Source organism: Salarias fasciatus, chromosome 1, assembly GCF_902148845.1.
Source record: "Salarias fasciatus chromosome 1, fSalaFa1.1, whole genome shotgun sequence".
NCBI lineage: Eukaryota > Metazoa > Chordata > Actinopteri > Blenniiformes > Blenniidae > Salarias > Salarias fasciatus.
Window position 1 is genome coordinate 24,518,625 of NC_043745.1, and position 17,662 is coordinate 24,536,286.

The window sequence follows — 17,662 nt, forward strand, 5'->3', positions numbered from 1 at the left end:
TTTCCTACTCCATGGTTGTGATGATTTCTCTATTTTACATTTTTATTAGCTGAACACTGCAGCGTTTTATTGCCCGTGACAATATTTCAAGATATCATCGGGAGTCTGTGATGTAGATTTTCTTTTTTAACTTTTAACCCGAACCCACTCAGGATTTGCAGTGTTTATGGGCACATCTCTTTTTTTCTAAGCTTACAATGGTGTAATAAAGGGAATACTCAAATATAAGGGGAGACAAAGTCAATATCTGCACTGTAAAATTACTGAAAACTGCCTCAAGTGAATACTATGTATTGAAGGATATTTTTTGCATATGAACTTAAGAACTTCTAGAAGACTTTGAAAGTGGAAATGTGCAGTTTCACCTCACTTTGTAATATATTTGTTTCTATAGTTTTAGACCTTATTAGGTCTAAGTGTTTAATTCATTTTTCTTTTTCTTCATCTCTAAATTATTCACAGCTCAGTCAATGCCGCAATGTGTGTGAAGGTTTTATGGAAGAATATAATGTCCTACGGTGTTGCTGGTATATTGAAAAATGAGGTAACATGGCTTTGAGACACTACAGAGCCAGAAAGTTGCAGGCCTGAGAGTCAACTTTTTTCAGCATCGCAAAAAATAAAGATGTACTGCAGGCTGACAAAAGTAAGTTTCTCTGAGTGCGCTATTTTTTTGGGTGAGAGATAGAGACGGGCTGAATCAGAAGGTGACATGAAAATGCCTGACAAAAAGAAAAAAAAAACACTTTCTCAACAAATATTTCAAGCGCATGACAGAGCATTTAAGTGCTGCAAAGCGAAAAAAAAAAGTTTCCCAGACATGGATTCAAGAAAGTCGGCATCCAGAATGACAACAAAAGCAGGGACTGCCACTTGAAAAATGACTTCTTGCCTCGTGACACTGTGTCCTTTGAAGATTCTCTCGCCGTGTCGCAGTCGGAGGAAAGCGGCGGCCCACCGTGACGCCTCTTTTAAACCCGACTGATGGAAACAGGAACATCTTGATGAGATTATTAAAGAAGAGGCAGTGTTGCTTAATATCAACTTAGATTATGACCTTGTCAAGGTTGGTTACCATGGAAACCAGAGGCCGTTTCTATGGTTTGTTCCCAGTTCGAATCATTTGAGGGTAGCGAGGAAACCGATGTGGGATGCGTGTGTGTGTGTGTGTGTGTGTGTGTGTGTGCGTCTTTCTCACTGTGGTCCGTTTGAACTGAGCTTTATAAGGAAGAAGAAGAAGCCGAGCTCGTAGCGCACGGAGATCAGAGGACAGGAGCTTCGTCATGGTTGATATGACAGGCAGGCTGTGAAGAGAGGCAAAACAAGCAATATGAAAGAAACGGGAACAACAAAGGGTTTGGAGAAGAGTGACTTTTATTAGAGGAAGGAGAGTGAAATGTTTTGGTTGAGGTTGATTACAGCTGCGGTTCACTGGAGTAATGAGTCTGACCGCGTGTTCCTGCCGCCATTCCTCTCATTAGTCGGCACCAGAGGACAAAAACCGTGTTTTGAAAACTTGAGTTTATCCGTGTGTTTGTGTGTGAGGAGCAACAGCAGCTCTGATCAGCTCGCAGACTTTTCCCATGCTTGCTCGGAGATCCCGGAGGCAGAGAGAGGCTGAACAGGCTAACAAGTGTGCGGCCGCGTCCGTCCTCTGCATTTCTTCAGCCGTTATTTCCCTCTGTGACTCACACACTTTTCACTTCGGTCTCCGTGTTTGTTTCAGCTCATGTTCCACTTTCACAGCGTATTGACCGATGCTGGTTGCCCCCGGCAACGTGATCGAAACTGAGTGACATTTCATTAGTGGTGCGGCGCCGCATCAGATAGATATAGAAATGACGTCCATAATGAATCATTTTGCATTTAGAGTTAAACTCCTTGAGTTCTGGGGTTAGCTGTAATTTGCTGCTGATGAACAAAGAAAAGGATTTGGGCTTCAACGTTTGCGGCAGAAATTTATTTTCAGTCATACCAGCACTAGAAGGTTGTCTTTTTTTTTTTTCTTTCTTTCTTTTTTTTCCCCCACTGTGGATTTTTAAGTAGAGTAGAAATCTCTCTTGAATCATTGGTGGCCCTGAAAGCTCAAGGCGCTGTTTCTCAGATCACCAATGTGCAGCATTTGGAAAACACTGTGCGGCAGAGATTTAAAGAAGAGGAAAAAAAAAAAAAAAAAAAGGAAGCAAGAATGCTGCAAGATGTGTAAAATACAAAAGAAGCATTGATGCATTCATGCTTTTGATTCACTGAAGGCTTTTTAAGACGGGATGAAACAATGTTTACATTGAAAATTGTCCCATCTGTCTTAATTTGAACAAGTATTGATAATGATTAAGTCAGTTTCACTAAAAAAAAAAAAAAAACCCTCTCAACAATCAGAACTTCGTTTGTCCACTGATACTGCGCCCATCCTGTGTGACAGGGAGCATCGGTCTGACCAAACGGTTCGCGCCATCCATCCGCCGAGTCAGCATCAGTCACAGCGTTAATGTGGAGAGTGAAGAATCTCAGACACTGCTGTCCCCTGTAACTGCCTCGATCTGCTCCGAGAGCGATGGGCGGGTCGAATCCATCTCCTCCAGTGTGTCCTGGGCTGACCGGAGGTCCAGGATCCACTGGAGGAGAGGGGATGTGCCTCACAGCTCTCTCATGAAAGGCATCATGATCCGTCTAAACTGGCTCCTCTGTGTGGAGGACCAGCAGTTCCTCCTGACTGAGGTCCTCACTCTGTCCCAAAAAGCGAGAGCTGTGGGATTATCAGCGAAGCTGTGTGTGTCTTCCTGCTCCATTTACACCCGTCTGCAGAGGAGTCTGTTCACCTTCAAGGCTTTCAGGCTGTGGGGCTGAAATACGGTGTTTCTACAGTTTCATCCGTCTTATTCATGTAGGAACAACAGCAGCAACATTTCTTGCTTGGAGAAGATTTATCAGTATTCAGAGCTGGTTGTTGACAGACAAGAGAACAGTCTGTGGGTGTATGAACCGAAGTTTGATTTGTGTGTGCTGATGAGTTCCAGGAGGCTCTGACTCCTAACTTTTGTAACTCGGTCTTCTGAAGAAGGTGCTGCACATTTCTGAAAACTAGGGACCTTATTTTGGGATCTCCATCACATTTATGAGCCAAAGACACATTTCTCATCAATATCTCAAGGCACCAGAACATTATTATCAAGACTACCACCAAAATAAAATCATCTGACCACTGGTCTGCTCTCGGTTCTAGAGATTTGAAGACACTCGACAAAAGAGGAACCAAACACATTAACATCTTTTTTTTGTTGTTTGTTTTTAGACTTTTAGACAACTTCAGAAATGCAGATATTGAAGTGCGTGTGAGTTTTGGACCTGTCTGGCGAGTGGGTTGATCAGAACACATGAAAGGAGGCCGCAGAGCTGGGCTTAGTCTGTTTGTGTGTGCGCGACGCCGCCGGTGTCTTTGAACAGCTGGAGTCACCAAACAACAGACGAGCCGTGGGCTTCAAACGCAGAAGGGCAGCAGTCCTTTTGAAACATGACGAGCGAGACCTGATCGAAATGTCACTCTGTCAGGAGAAGCCGGGGTAAAGTTGAACCTTTCAGTATAAAAACATGAAGCACTGGTTGTTTTATGCTGCTGTGTGCGTATTCACTCATCCACTCATTTTCACTGTGAGTTTCATTCAGACTGAACAGTCAGGGAAGGTTTGTGTAAGTTCTCCAACTTCACACCTGGAAAACATGACTGAAACTGAAAATTCAGAATGTAAACATTTTACGGAATATTTTGCAGCAATATCCCAACATGACTTGAGTTTAGAGGAATCCCTCCAACTTTAGTTGGATAAAACTGTATTGAAGTGACAAATTGTAATTTGTGGTAATAATTATTGATTTAACCTCAAGCGTTTTCCTTTCACTTAATAATACTGATGTTGTAATGCTTTAAAAATGATCAATCAATTTGATTATCTTTGTTTATTCAGATATCAGTCATTTTTTTTTCTTTTACTTTTTTATTGCATTCTTGACAGATGGTTCAGTATTTTCAGTTTTTGTTTTTTTTTTTTCCATTCTGTTTCATATTTGCTAATGCATTTTACAGACATGCTTTACAGTTTTTTCCATTGTTGGCTTGTTCTGTTGTTACAGTACTCTGGAAAAACTTGCTCTTCAAGTGCCTTATAAATAAATACATTCTTTACGTTATCACAGTTATGTGATGCTATTCCACTGTTTTTGATGTGATGTCTCATCATCATGTAAAATTATGAATATGTTGACTGAAATAACAGATAAGAATCCTGCAAGTCCCTGCTTCAATTAACGCACCTCTCCTGAGCGCCGCCCGATGTTTTTCGTTCGACCGGATCACAGTTCGGACATCTTTTCTTTACCTGATTAGTGGAACAATATGAGAGGCGATCGAACATTAGTGCATGAGATATGTTGCTGTCATTACACACCGGCATGAATGCATTAAAGCGTGTTTAATCAGATTTCGTTGGTGCCGCTTGGCATTAGCGTTCTCTCATCCTGCGGAGGGACAAATTACGCGACACAAATTCAGTGGCAGGATCGATTGCGTGCAGCGCTCTGTGTACCGATTTTAAACACATCGGCGTCCGGCTGCGTGTGTATCTGTCAGGATTGAAAAGCCATTGTCAAGCTTGATAAAGTTAAATAATATGTGTTCGAGGTTTTATTATGCCACATGCCCTTTTTTTTTATCTATTATATTTGCTGTTTCTCATTACAGCTGTAAGTGAGTTGAGATGAGGGAGTTTGTGACGGCGTGTGAGATGAATAATGGCAGAGTTTAAGACGTGCTGACAGGAGTCCCATTATTAGCATCCTCCCCTCGCAGTGTGTGTCTGACTCTCACACTCCCCGCTGTGTCTCCCCCCCACAAAGTCAGCCCATGTTTGCATCCATGAAGGAACTACCGCCCTCCTCGGTTTTAATCGGGTTTAGCACCGAGGAAGTCCTCCCACATGATTTAACGCCATGCTGGTTATGTGAGGCAGTGCACTATCAAGGTGGGGTGTTGTTCATCCTTAAAATGGTTTAATGGGATTGGCAGAGTTTGTCTTTCTCTCTGTGTTTTTTTTAAACAAAAAGGTGACTTTGAAAATCCATTAGTTGTTTTCTGCTGAATAGAGCTGTCAGGAGCAGCCACAGTGGCGAGGGAATCTCCAGTTAAACTACTGCTTGCAAGTTACAGGCGAAGACACACAGCGTCCCAGCTCCAGGTCACGCGCTTGTTGTCGTTTTTCACCTCTGACCTTTCGTATGCCTTCTTCTTATTCCTCCATCAGAGAAACCAGCGGTCACTGGACTGTATTTGCGTCGCATTCGGCCTGGTTGTCTTTACCGTGATGCTCTGTTTGTAGAGCGGGTCGCCGCTAATCTGCGATGGCTGTTCACGGCAGCTGTCTACCTTTGGCTGTGTGTGATTAAGTTAATATGATCAAAAATGTAAAGCGCTCTGCTAAATCAATCTATATTAGTGACATCCACTCACTGGAAACATGGTTTTGTCTACACTTTACCAAAGTTGTAGTTGTCCAATCAATATCCAGCTTGACCTACAGCATGATAGAACCATTGAATTACTTTCAGAGGTACTTGTAGGTTAATTTTTTTTCTTTAAGTTGTCAAACTCAGGCTTTCTGTCCAAACTTTCTGTGCCAGGATGACTGTGTTTTCACTCTGACTGGGGTCGATGATGAGATTCTCGTTTTCCCGTCCGGTCCGCAGAGCAGCAGCTTCACCCACATCAGACAAGGTGACACTTGCCACTGCGGTGGACGTGTTCACCGTTTGGATTACAGGGATAATCCCTTTATTATTTGGCAATATGTAACCTGAGTGTGGTCTGACCTCCACGGCGATGTGATCATGTGATCGTGGTCTTTCGGAGCTGTGCAGAGCGCGGTGGCGCTCCTGATGTGTGTGTATGTGTGTGTGACAATATCCACTCAGAGATGATGTCGCCTTTTTTTTCCCAAAATCGTATTTGAATTATTGCCTAAACTAAGACGCAGTGATGTGATCTTTGCCTGTGATTTGATCAATAGACAAAATTACCGCAGCCTCCCAAAAGACCAATATTGTTGTGTGGTAATGGAAATGCTCGGCCACACGAGCAGAGCTTTCTCCCAAAGTAATCCACATTGATTTGTGGGGCCACTTTGATAAATTGAGGGGGTTTTAGGTTTCGTATTGGTCCGTTGCACAGCGCTCACTTCCCTCGGTGTTGAGTGTGTGTGTGTGTGTGTGGGTGTGTGTTTGGATTGATGCCTATAGATCCAGGACCCTTTCACACAGTGTGCTAAACAGAATCAATTAAATCTATCAAAGAATTGGTATTTTACTCCTTAATTTCTGCTTGTATTTGAACCTCTTGACTGTCTAAACAACAAAAGAGGTTTCTCGAGTGGATTCCTGATTGTCAACCAGTTATTTTCATATGCTAATGATCAGTTTTTGTGGGTGACAATCCTTATTAATATTTATGGCGGCGTGGGGGCTCGTTTGTGCATTCATTTGTCGCGGAGATGACACTTGGCAACCAGCAGTTCGTAATTCAAAGGAGAAAAGGTAGAAAGAAATATGTTGTTCTGTTTGTAGGTTTTGAGGAGCCATTCGGTCGACGCTCCTGGAGGTGGGATGTGTTTTATCATCGCTGTAGCTTTTTTTTTTTCTTTTGCTGTAGAGGAATGGAGTTTATCCAGATGAAGAGATTAAATTGCCCTCGCATGCAGAGCGCGCGCGCGCGAGCCAGCTGACGTTTACCTTCTGCCTCCTGTAACGCTTTGTTCAGGTGTTTTGCAGACAACGTCGTGGAAGGGGGACGGAAATTAATTGGTGCAGAAATGCCCTTGAAAGTTAATCACACAGCCGTGAAATTAAAAAAATGAGGGGAGAGAAAACAACGCGGAGCCGCACGCAGCCAGCGGTGGGACAAAATGCTGACTCCACACAAAGCACCTCACCGCTTAAACAACAAAGACGGCAACTAATCTACCTCACAAAACCTGTTACAGGCACAGGGGAACACACAATAATCACTGTACATCATGAGCAGCTACAATAATGATAGAAAAAAGACATTTTTTTTTTATTGCAACCTGCAAATTACAGTTTAATCATTTTGTACATACTTCGTACAAATGAAATACTTTTTCATGTGTTGGTATGAGGGAATAATAACTCCTAACAAGCTTATATTTTACAGCCTTCATAACCCACATTTACATTTTGATTACTATGATAAAGCGGGTAATGTATTCAATGGCCCACACGTGCCCGACATGTAATAAATAAAGGAATGAATATTCAGGTCTGCAGAGGATGCGGCGCCTGTAAAGATAAGAGAAAGAAACATCAGATGAGATGGCGAACAGTGATGATGACTCAAACTAACATTCAGAGAAGGAGAACTGTAGAGATTATGGTTGGTTTACTTTCTCATAGTATTTCAAAATTGTGCATTTTCAATACTGTTTTTGCAGGATTCGACATTAATTGAAAACTCGTCTTTGCCCTGCAAGTTTTTCGATTTGCTCTATTTGATACGTTTTTATTTTGTTTTTTTTTTTCCCTTCTCCAAGTGCATCCTGAAGCAGAACGAATCGTTGAAATTCGCCCCGCTGACAGATACACGTTGTGCGTGTGTGTTGATCAGCTTTAAAGGGCCCCTTATCGAGAGGCTCTCCTTTACCGAGATGGAATTGGTTTTATTGTCTTAATTCACAAATACAGCCTCCCAAAATCCCACAGCTTGTCTGATGCTTGATACCCTGTGGGATAAGCTGTGGGCCATGTCTCCCCCGGGGGACGCCAGAGAGCCTCTGGGTGGCCACAGCGGCAGTAAAACTCAGGGGGTCAGCGGTTCAGGTGGTCAGGTGGACGCCGTACGTCAACTTTCTATGCCGTTTTATCCAGTTCCGGGCCAGTGGGGGCTTCCTCTTCAACTTTTTGGAAAGAAGTCATATGACGAAAAGCGTGACGGAGTGATCATGGAGACACATTGAAAATGATGAAATGAGCTTTAATGAAAAACCCTAAATTGTAGCAGTTACAAGTCGATCTGCTCAGTGTTTACATTGTTTAAAATCAGCCAAAGTCCACATGTGTAACTGTGATGCACACACACGAGCGGTTGATGGTGTTGCATAATGTTTTCCTGCTCCGACACCTGAATGAAACTCTGCATTTCATATCTACAGTCATTTACTCATTAATTTACTCCAAATTATGAATTTGCTTAAGTAAATTCTAGACTTGTGCCTTGAAATAATACGCTTACAGCTCATTTGTGCCACGTCTGCCTCGGTATCCAGTGACTTGCAGCTTCCTAAACTCCACAGCTGTTTGGATGTAACGGAAAGAGCCTGGCTGCTTTTTTTTCAGATTCGCAGCTGCACCTGTTTTTAGCTGCAGGTCTACTTTTTCTCTTTAAAGCTCAGCCTCAGCCTTCAGTGGGAGAAACGTAAATTAGAAGCAGCGGGTCTCGAACACGGCTGAGCAATGCATCGATTCTCTTCACGTGGCATTGACTTGTCTTTCATCCGAGGCTGTGCCGGGTCTCCAGAACAACCCGCCCTCTTTGGGTTTAATCAGGTTTTGCACGGAGGAGGAATTGGCACATGGTTTATGCCTTTGTTGTTTGAGTCGGAGAATGAGATGTCAAGGTGAAAACTGAGCCCAGCATTTCCAGGTCGACTCTGGTTAATGTGATTAACAGCTGACCCTCCCTTTCAGAGGTCAGAGGAGGCTGAAAATGCAGTATTTGTTTGAAAACCTAGAAAGAAGAACTGCAATGGGATTTTTCTTTAAGGTTTACAAAGTGAGAGGTAATCATTGAATTAAAACCGTTTGGCTATAGATCAGGGAATATGACGTTGGAGATCGTTTAACCTTCTTTATAAATATCCAACTGAAGCCGCATTTTTATTCCATTTATCCACTTTCTGGAGCATAAAATGAAATCGTGTTTTTGCTTTTATTCATGAAAGTGCGTCTGGTATCTGCTTCACTTTGCAGGGACTGAAATAGATTTTCCCCTTGATTGAATCAACACAATCCAACAGGGAGACCAGTGAACTTTGGGGTTATGCTCATTATTTCACCGTGTACTGTCTCCCCCTAAACTTCACGATTTCTGCATGTTTATTGGGAACATTTCTGAACTCACCAAAAAGAATTCATTTCATTTGCACACTGTAACATCAACAGTAAACTCAATGTTAGCCAATACAGAGCTTGCCAAATCCTTATTTTTATCATCTTCATCCTTTTTAAAAAAAAAAATGTTATAAGAGTCCCAGAGGAGGAATCATAAATCACTTTACTTGGAGAGGGATGTCGCCTGCAGGACATTCAGAGCAGAATGATTCAGAGCATTTTTTTTTTAAAGGACTGTATTTCTGTGCAAAAGTGAAACCTCTCCAAAAGAAGAAAACAGAAGGTAGTCTAGTTATCCACAGGATGCAGTAGAGACGTTTCTTTTTGCATCCCACACACACACACACACACACACCAATGGGCTCCTCTTCAGAAGTGTGCAACATTGCATAATCGCACATAGACTGTAATTATTGTGGCTTAGTTAAAATTGCACTGGGCCATGTAGGTAATCTTGGGCTAACGGGGAGTCGGTGTTTGTTTATGCTCACATTGATGAAATGATGAATGTGCTCCGTGGACCGCTGCAGTAACACAATGCAGTGTGTGCTCATTATCGTTACACATGTTTTTCTTGGGTGTTGCCATGCAATTATTCTGGTAATAAGGGAGCCGGGGAAGCGTCTCGCAGCAACCTCATTCAGCAATAACTGCGAAGAAAAAAACTGTTTTTATATACGTTTCTCGGTTTAATGTGTCGCGTTTCTGTTGATGTTCCTCATTAGAAGAAGCCTCGTGCACCTAAACATTCGTCTGTCTCAGCTGTTAACGAAACAAATTGAATTTAGTTTGATGCCTTTTTTTTTTTTTTTTTTTTTTTTTTCATGTCTCTATTCCTGATATTGGAATTTCTAGTTTGGATTTCCCCACTTGAGGACAAAACCAAACTAGCATCCTTTTAAATCCTCGATCTCTCTCCAGTACTGGAGTGAAACCGTGCTGGGAGTTCAGGGTTGTTCTCCCTCACCTGACTGAATAATCTGATTCAGACAAATAAGCCTGTGCTGTAGATATCCTGTATGTACGCAGCGTTCTCCGCAGTTGTCGAGGCACTTCATTGTTATTCTCTATTTGTCGGCTGCTGGACAAAAATCTGCTACAAGTGAAAATTAACAGGACTGTTGTTGCTGGACTTTCTCAGATGTGCTGCCAACTGGCTCTGCGGTGCGTTCGGCTGCACCAGTTGATTATAGATGAATTAATAAAAACCTCCAAGTGCATAAATGTTGTTACCTGAATACAAAGAGCTGCTGGGCACGCATGCGCTCCTCAGTACTTTGTGTGGTTTGTGAATATGTGCTTCATTCAGTAATGTATGTTGAGAGTAAAAGGACAATAAAGATTAAAAATGCTCTGACACAATAGTGTCAAACAAAGCATCTCTTGGTGCAGCAGTCTCAGACCCAATGAGTGCCCAAACTTCTGGACATCTCCAACTTGTTCCTTTTGTGTTTAGTGTAAATGTGTTTGAATTTTTAATGAAGTATAATTTTTCACAAAAAAAAAAAAAAAAAACTGAGAAAGTTGGGAAATCTCAATAGAGAGTACATCCTTTGTGTTGAGCGCAGTAGTGTTTGAGTCTTCAGCATGCCTTTTTTTAATAGAAATGGTTATGAGTCAACCTTCACCTAACATCAGCTGGGACTGTTTTTAATGACCCTGAGAATTATAAAACACCAGAGGAAACTAATTTATTTCTGGTTTGATCTTCTCCGTGTGTGTTTTTCTTTTTAATTTTGGACGTGTGTTGTGAATTCCAGCCATGCAGCAGCTGCTGCAGAAGATAGAGAGGAGGAACCTGTAATATGATTGTTCATGCAAGAATCCTCCTTCCTCCTCCTATCTGGTGATTTCCATTCTGGCATTTCCAATCAGGCTGAGATGTATGTGCTGATTTAAAAGATCGCTCAATTACTATTTCAGGAAAATCGGCTCTAATTGGGCTGCTGGCTTCTGAAAGCACTTTGGACAACAAGACATTATCAGTGAGACATGAGCACTAATAGTCGCTGTCTGTTTATGATTCAGTGAACGGCGCTGCGGTCGATTATGATGATGCTGGACGGGTTTGAGAGATTTTTATGGATGTTTTTATGCCGCTACCAACATGGATTTGAACCGATCGCGGCCGCTGTTGTCCACAGAGGAGGATATTATCAAGTTTTCACGACCGCGTTTCAGAAATCGGCTTTGATTGTTTGATGCTCGGAGACTGTTGGAGTCACTTGGTCTGTGCTGTGTTCCTGGAGAGGCGAGGAGAGAGGAGGCTGTAGTGGAGTCCGGGGCGCTGCTGCTTGTCTCATCCGCTCTCTTCAAACCTCGTATGAGGTCATGTTGTTTGAGCTGCTCGCAGCTGATATGTAAGTAAGAATATTACCCCGCTGGTAGCCGGGAAGGATTCAAACACCCTTTCGTGTGTGGTGGGAATACATCGGAAGCCCCGCCGAGCCGTCGCATCAGCGGAATTATTTGGTTTGATACAAAGGAGAGCTTGAAGATGGATGAAGACTTGTGTGCATACTGTGACTTTATATCTGATGCAGAGTAACCAGTATGCCTCACATGTGCCCATAAAGGCCTGGTTAGCTGATTAAAGCGCAGCAGCAGCAACAGCAGCAGCAGCAACAGCAGCAGCAGCGAGTCCTCAAGCTTTAATTATAGTTGTACAAACCATCGGATACCAGCTGCCTCGTTTCCGTGCCGCCATTGACATTTAAGATGTGTTTACTCTGTTGTGGGAATATTGTGCCTTGAAATAGAAGCATCTGAGACCCGCGAGCCGTCCTTTAAGTGTCATCGAAATTAATTTCTTTCAAATCCTGGTCTGCTGACGCTCAGACAACCTGGTTCAATAAGCTGGAGATAAGTCGTGGAGTGCTCATCTCTGTCTTTTGGGGAGATCTATCATCTCGTGTGCGCGGCTGAGAAATTAGAAGGCGCCGAATAGAAGCTTCTGGTCGTAATCATTTGCAGAGGCCTTTCTTTGCGTTAATTGCTTCTTGACTTGACAGTGTTGCCGCGCCGCCTCCCTCCGAATTGACAGTTTAGTGCTTTTTCTTAGTTTGTTCTAATGAATTGCAGAGTTCTGAGGCTGTGAGGAGAGCCGGCAGGATGAGGCAGTCTCCATGAGGGGATGAAAAGTTTGCAAGCAGATGGAAAAGCCGTTTCAGATTTCAGAGAACATTTCTAGAAGCTGTTTATTGCATACAAATGCTAAAAGTACAGTGTTTATTAGGTATAGCATTGGATTTTTATCAGAATAAGGTGATTGGATAAGGCGTCTGCCGCCCTGGTGGTGCAGTGGGATGTTCAGGGTGGCAGTTCGATTGCTGATCTTGTATTTCTGGGTGCAGAAGTGTCTTTGGGGCATGATAGACTTTTGTGTAGCGATACTTAGTTTTGATTTGCGTCTTCCTGACACAGACACTCGTCATCTTTTTCTTTTTTAGTTATAAATAACAGAGACGTAAGCCCCTGAAATACCTGAGGACAATATGTTACCATGCAGCATAAAAGAAAGATGATTCTTTCGAAGTCTGATCTCATCTCCATGTTTTATTTGTTCTGGAATCTAGAGTTTGTGGCATGATGTGAAAAAAGCAAACATATTTTACCGTTTCTGAAAGTGGAATTTCTGAAAAGACAAACTAACAAAAAAGAACCTTTCTGTCTTCTTTTAAAATCTCTCATGACCCATCTTTAACCTTTAAGTTCTGTGTGACTTGATTTGACAAACTGATGTAATAGAAATCTCCACTCACTTCAGTTTGCTCCAGTTTTTTTTTTATATATATCAGTCAGCAAAAACACATTTTCACATCTCAATCACACAATAAAAGAACATCTAATTCATTCATTTATTTCTCTTTTTTTGCTCTAATCTAATCACATGAGGAGCTCTGTATAATTTCATTAATATGGAACTGTAAATCGAGTTCTGATTAGATTTGGTCTCCTCGCAGATTCGTTTTAAAAAAAACCTGCAGCCACACCGAGGCACACAATCAGCTCAGTATGCGGCTGTATGTATAAATATTTAGGATGGTGGTTTGTTGGGATTGTGAGCTGTCTGATGCAGATGAGAAGATGCAATTTACACACCCTCCAAACCACAACTCACCCCACCTGTCACTCTTACACATAAATACACAAACGTGCTCTCTCCGGGCTTTGTGTGTCTGCCACTCACTCCTGTCAAATCTGGTTGGCTGCAGGGCGAGATTATCCTGTCAGCACGGGCCTGAAAGCCTGATTCAGCGGCCGTATCAATGAAGGATGTGTGGCTTGGCCTCTGCTGCGCACAGCTCAACATTTTTGCCTCTTCTCTCCTGAATTTTGAGCGCCGAGGCCCAAAGGTTTAGCTGCCACGAGGCAGAGAAAAAGTTTAGAGGTTGTGTTTGGTCATTAAGCTTAATTCTCTCATGAATCAATACTGTGTTCCATCTTTTTTTATTCATCTGTTTTTTATTTCTTCTTCAATTCACACTTTAGGGAACTTGTTTAGGGAAAAAAGCGCCGTCTGGAATTAGCAGCAGCACTGCTGCACTGTGTAACAGTGAGATGGTGTCTAATTTTCATTTCTTCTATCTTTGGATTTATAATTATAGCCGTCTGTGAACCGCTCCCACTGTTTGACATATATATCCACGGTTTCTCTGTCACGAGAAGAGACGTGGACACTATTATTCATCGTCCTTCGACACGGTCAAAATTTCGCAGTACTGGTCAAATGGTGTTTCTGAATTTGCCCACAGGTGTGAATGTGTCCGCTGGCTGTGAGTGTTTTGCTTTTGCTTACAGTCAGCTGAGTCAGAATCAGAAAAAATACCCAAAAAACTTTGTTGTTCATTGACTCTAACAACAGATTCAATGGATGGAAGCGTAGTCTGAATCTATTTCCTCTCTTGATGAAATATATCAAGGAATAAAGCACAGATGTCGCCTGTTGATCATTTACAGGTATTTTGTGGTCTCAGCAGCCTGTTCGTGGTGTTTACAGCTCTTGTTGATATATTTTTTTTTTTTCCTGCCGTGAGGATTTAACAGCTGGATGTTACAGAGATTCTGTCGCATAGTGAAGTTCATCTGGTGGGACCCCACAGAGCAAACATCTGAGGAACTCAAAGGAAACGTCACTCTTTTCTCCTTTTTCACACTCAATATTCTTTTGATGCGACTTCAAAGAAGCGTTTGTGAAACGGAAAGTGGCGGTGTGGCGTGTAGCTGTGCGTGTAACATACAGATCCTCCGATGGGGATCTGAATCGCCCAGCCGCCCCTCCTGCCTCCTCTGCTCTCTTTGTCTCAGCTCGCTCACAACCAATCAGATCGGCTGCGTTCTCATGATGACTGTGATGCACAGAAACAGGTCAAGGGTTTTTCAACCTCACAGGTCTCTTCTCCCTCCCGTCGCTCACTTCGGCTGAAATAAACTGTGCTGGAGGAACGCTGTGCGTCATTAACCAGCGAGGATCTCACATCAGGAAGGAGGCCCGGGTTTTTTTTATGTGTAACATCCAGCAACAGTTCGAGGCCTTTTACTTTGTATAATACTGTGCAGTTTATTGTCGTAAGACTTGAGTGTTCAAGTACTGAGCTGTCGGTGTGAAGGAGACATGAAAGAAATACAGTAATCTTCAAACACTGAAGGACTCTGAAAAATGTATACACTGTATTTTTTAACTGATTTCCTCCTCATCTGATCCAATGGAAAAAGAAAAAAAAAACAAAAGAAAACACACATACACGCACACACACACATTCTTTTAACCCTGCTCTTGACTGAGTCTTAAATATTAATTATGCATGCTGATGCCGTCTCTCTCTGTGTGTGTATAGCTTTTTAAAATTTTAAATGTACTCGGTAAGGTTTTTTCTAGATGTCTTAAAGTTTTTTAAGGTGCTGCTGAAATGATATGCTCCATACTTTGTTGATGAGCGAGTTGTGATGGTCTTTTCTTAGTCACTATGTGAGAAGTGTGTGTGAAAATTAACAGAAATTTTATTCCAGCTTCATTCGATTGACGTATCAAAGACAAAGTCCAAAAGAGGTCATGAGAATAGATGGGTGATATTTTAGGAATTTGATTTATTCCGGGCTCTGTGTTGGACTGGCGACCTGTCCAGGTTCTGCCTCGGCCCTCGCCCATGGTGAGCTGGGATCGACCCCAGCGCCCCGCGACCCTGCACAGGATCGAGCGGCATAGAGGCAGATGGGTGGATTTAGTGTCATTCCGTTGAGGGGCCTCTCTGTTTGGAGCTTGCAAGTTCTTCCTACATCTGAGCAGGATATTTCTCAGTGTGAAGGCTTTGCCAGCAGTGCATGCATCGCTGACTTTCCTTTATTGATTTCAGGGTTGCAGATGTGAAGTCGGGCTTACAGTAGATTACAGCTTGAATCAGTCGCCAACGCAGACACACCCATGTGACTCTCAGATCATATCTTCAGATATGAACAAACCACTTTCTTGCAGTGGAGCGAGATTGCTAACCACTCTTTGTTCTTTGGACTGTCATGTACATTTCTTTTTGCTGTGTGTGTGTGTGGAGATCGATGAATAGATTATCAAGTGAGTTGTAATAATCTGGTGATTTTGGTATCAGTCCTTGCTTGGTAAGTTGATGTGCTGTAAATCGAGGTTTCCACGGTCTGATGCTGCCGTTTGCGAATCTGAAGCTGGATGTATTTGCAGCCACAGTTGCGTGGGCCATATGTAATTTCATTCAAAGCAGATCCAATTAAAATCACGTCATGTAAACACTTTTATCTGATTAGATGTCCTTAGATGTTCTGTGAAATTGTGATTGGATCGGAGGAAGCGGTCTAACCCTGTTTATGTTTCCACTAATGGAGCTTTTCTGTTACAGACATGTGCTCGGACTCATTCAGGCATCCTTTAACACGGGCGGGGAGAGGAATGCTCATGAGATTGCATTGAGAAAGCATTCAGACAAAGCATGTTATGGAAAAGTAGTGACTGAGTGTATAAAAAAAAAAAAAAAAATCAAATAAACATACAAATTCAAAGATACTGCTGATACTGTTTCGTAATGGACCTGAGGAGTGATATTCAGCTGAATATAAAGACTTCAGTTTGAGGAGGCGTTCCACATTTGATTGACATTTGCTAAGCCAATTTCTCTGTATGTGGGTTTGAACTAATTTCCAAAACCCACTTTGCTGTAGGTGCAGAAAACACAGCAGCCAAGCATTTTCTAATGGCTGCGGGGTTATTAAATGCCCCCAAGTGTAGAATGAGTCATCAGACATTTGAGATCGTTTTATTGGGAGAGAGAGAGAGAGAGAGAGAGAGAGAATTTGATGTGGAAAAAATATCGCAAAATTCTGCATATTGTTGGGCAGATATTTGACACTGATCAAGTGATGAAAAGTAAATTAGGCACGTTGTGAGCGCTTCCTCATGTTAGAGGAGATGTGTTGTTTGCTTCTGTGGTGCAGGACTCCTCGGCGCTGCTGCATGCGATTGTTTAGCTGTTGACGGTGACTGATTCACGGTTTCCCAGGACCTCTGTGATTTGTGGATGCAGTGGCGGTGGTGGTGGGGGTGCAAAGGATGGCGGGAGATGCCACGCCTCCAGGCAGCCGCTACAGCCAACCTGCTGTTGTCCCACTGTTTCCATGGTAACGGCGGCGGGGTGCTGCTGAGCTCCGAAGTGAAGTGGTGATATACAAGATGGGGGGGAGGGGTCTTTGGAGGAGAGAAGCAGGTGGTGGGAGGAGAGCGATGGGAATACTATAGGAAACACATGCTGGGGAGGGAATGAAAAAATGAGAGGGAGAGAGAGAGAGAGGGAGGGAGGAGGTGTGGAGGTGGGCCGCTGCTGTTGTCGAGCATGAGGAGGCCGAGCGTGCGCGCCTGTAAAGCTTTGTCAGCATGCGCTTCAGCGAGGCCGGCGAACACTCTGTGGAAGGAACAGCAGCGTCAAACCTCCTGACCCCTCCAACCGGAGCGCCACACACACCTTCACGAGGCTCACACACCTCCAGACACATTTAGGGATGCTCGCTCGCTCGCTCGCTCGCTCATGGCCGCTGAAGGTTGAAACTGACACACAGTCATGAGGAGTTCAGTTCCCCTGATGCTGCAGCTCACCTTCATTTGTCTTTCATCTGAGAACACACACACACACACACACACACACACACAGAAAAATGTTCAAGGTGAAACGCAAGGTGATTTACATTTTAAATCTATCATATTCAAATTTAGAGCTTCAGTCTTTGTTCTGTGAATTTCCAGAATCACAAATAGTTTTTATTATTCAGTGAGAAACATAATGTTGTGTTAATGTGATGGATGCTGTTTGCGATTTGACTTTTTATGTGTGAACATCTCCTGGGCTGAAGTCCTGTGGTTTTTCCATTGAACTGTCCCTCAAGTCATTTATAACTTTTCATTTTCCGTCATGGCGACAGTAGCTCAGATGGTAGAGCGGGTCGTCTTATAACCGGAAGGTTGGTGGTTCGATCCCTG

At 42.9% G+C, this 17,662-nt stretch overlaps 1 protein-coding gene across 1 annotated transcript in view; it reads left to right on the forward strand.

Annotated features, from left to right (window-relative positions):
• Positions 1-7,802: 7,802 nt before the first annotated feature.
• Positions 7,803-17,662, forward strand: part of fam189a1 (family with sequence similarity 189 member A1) — a 91,159-nt gene continuing 81,299 nt past the window's right edge. Inside the window, exon 1 of the mRNA XM_030095286.1 lies at positions 7,803-7,895. Within this exon, the coding sequence (XP_029951146.1) occupies positions 7,803-7,895 (93 nt within the window). The remainder of the gene's footprint in view (positions 7,896-17,662) is intronic.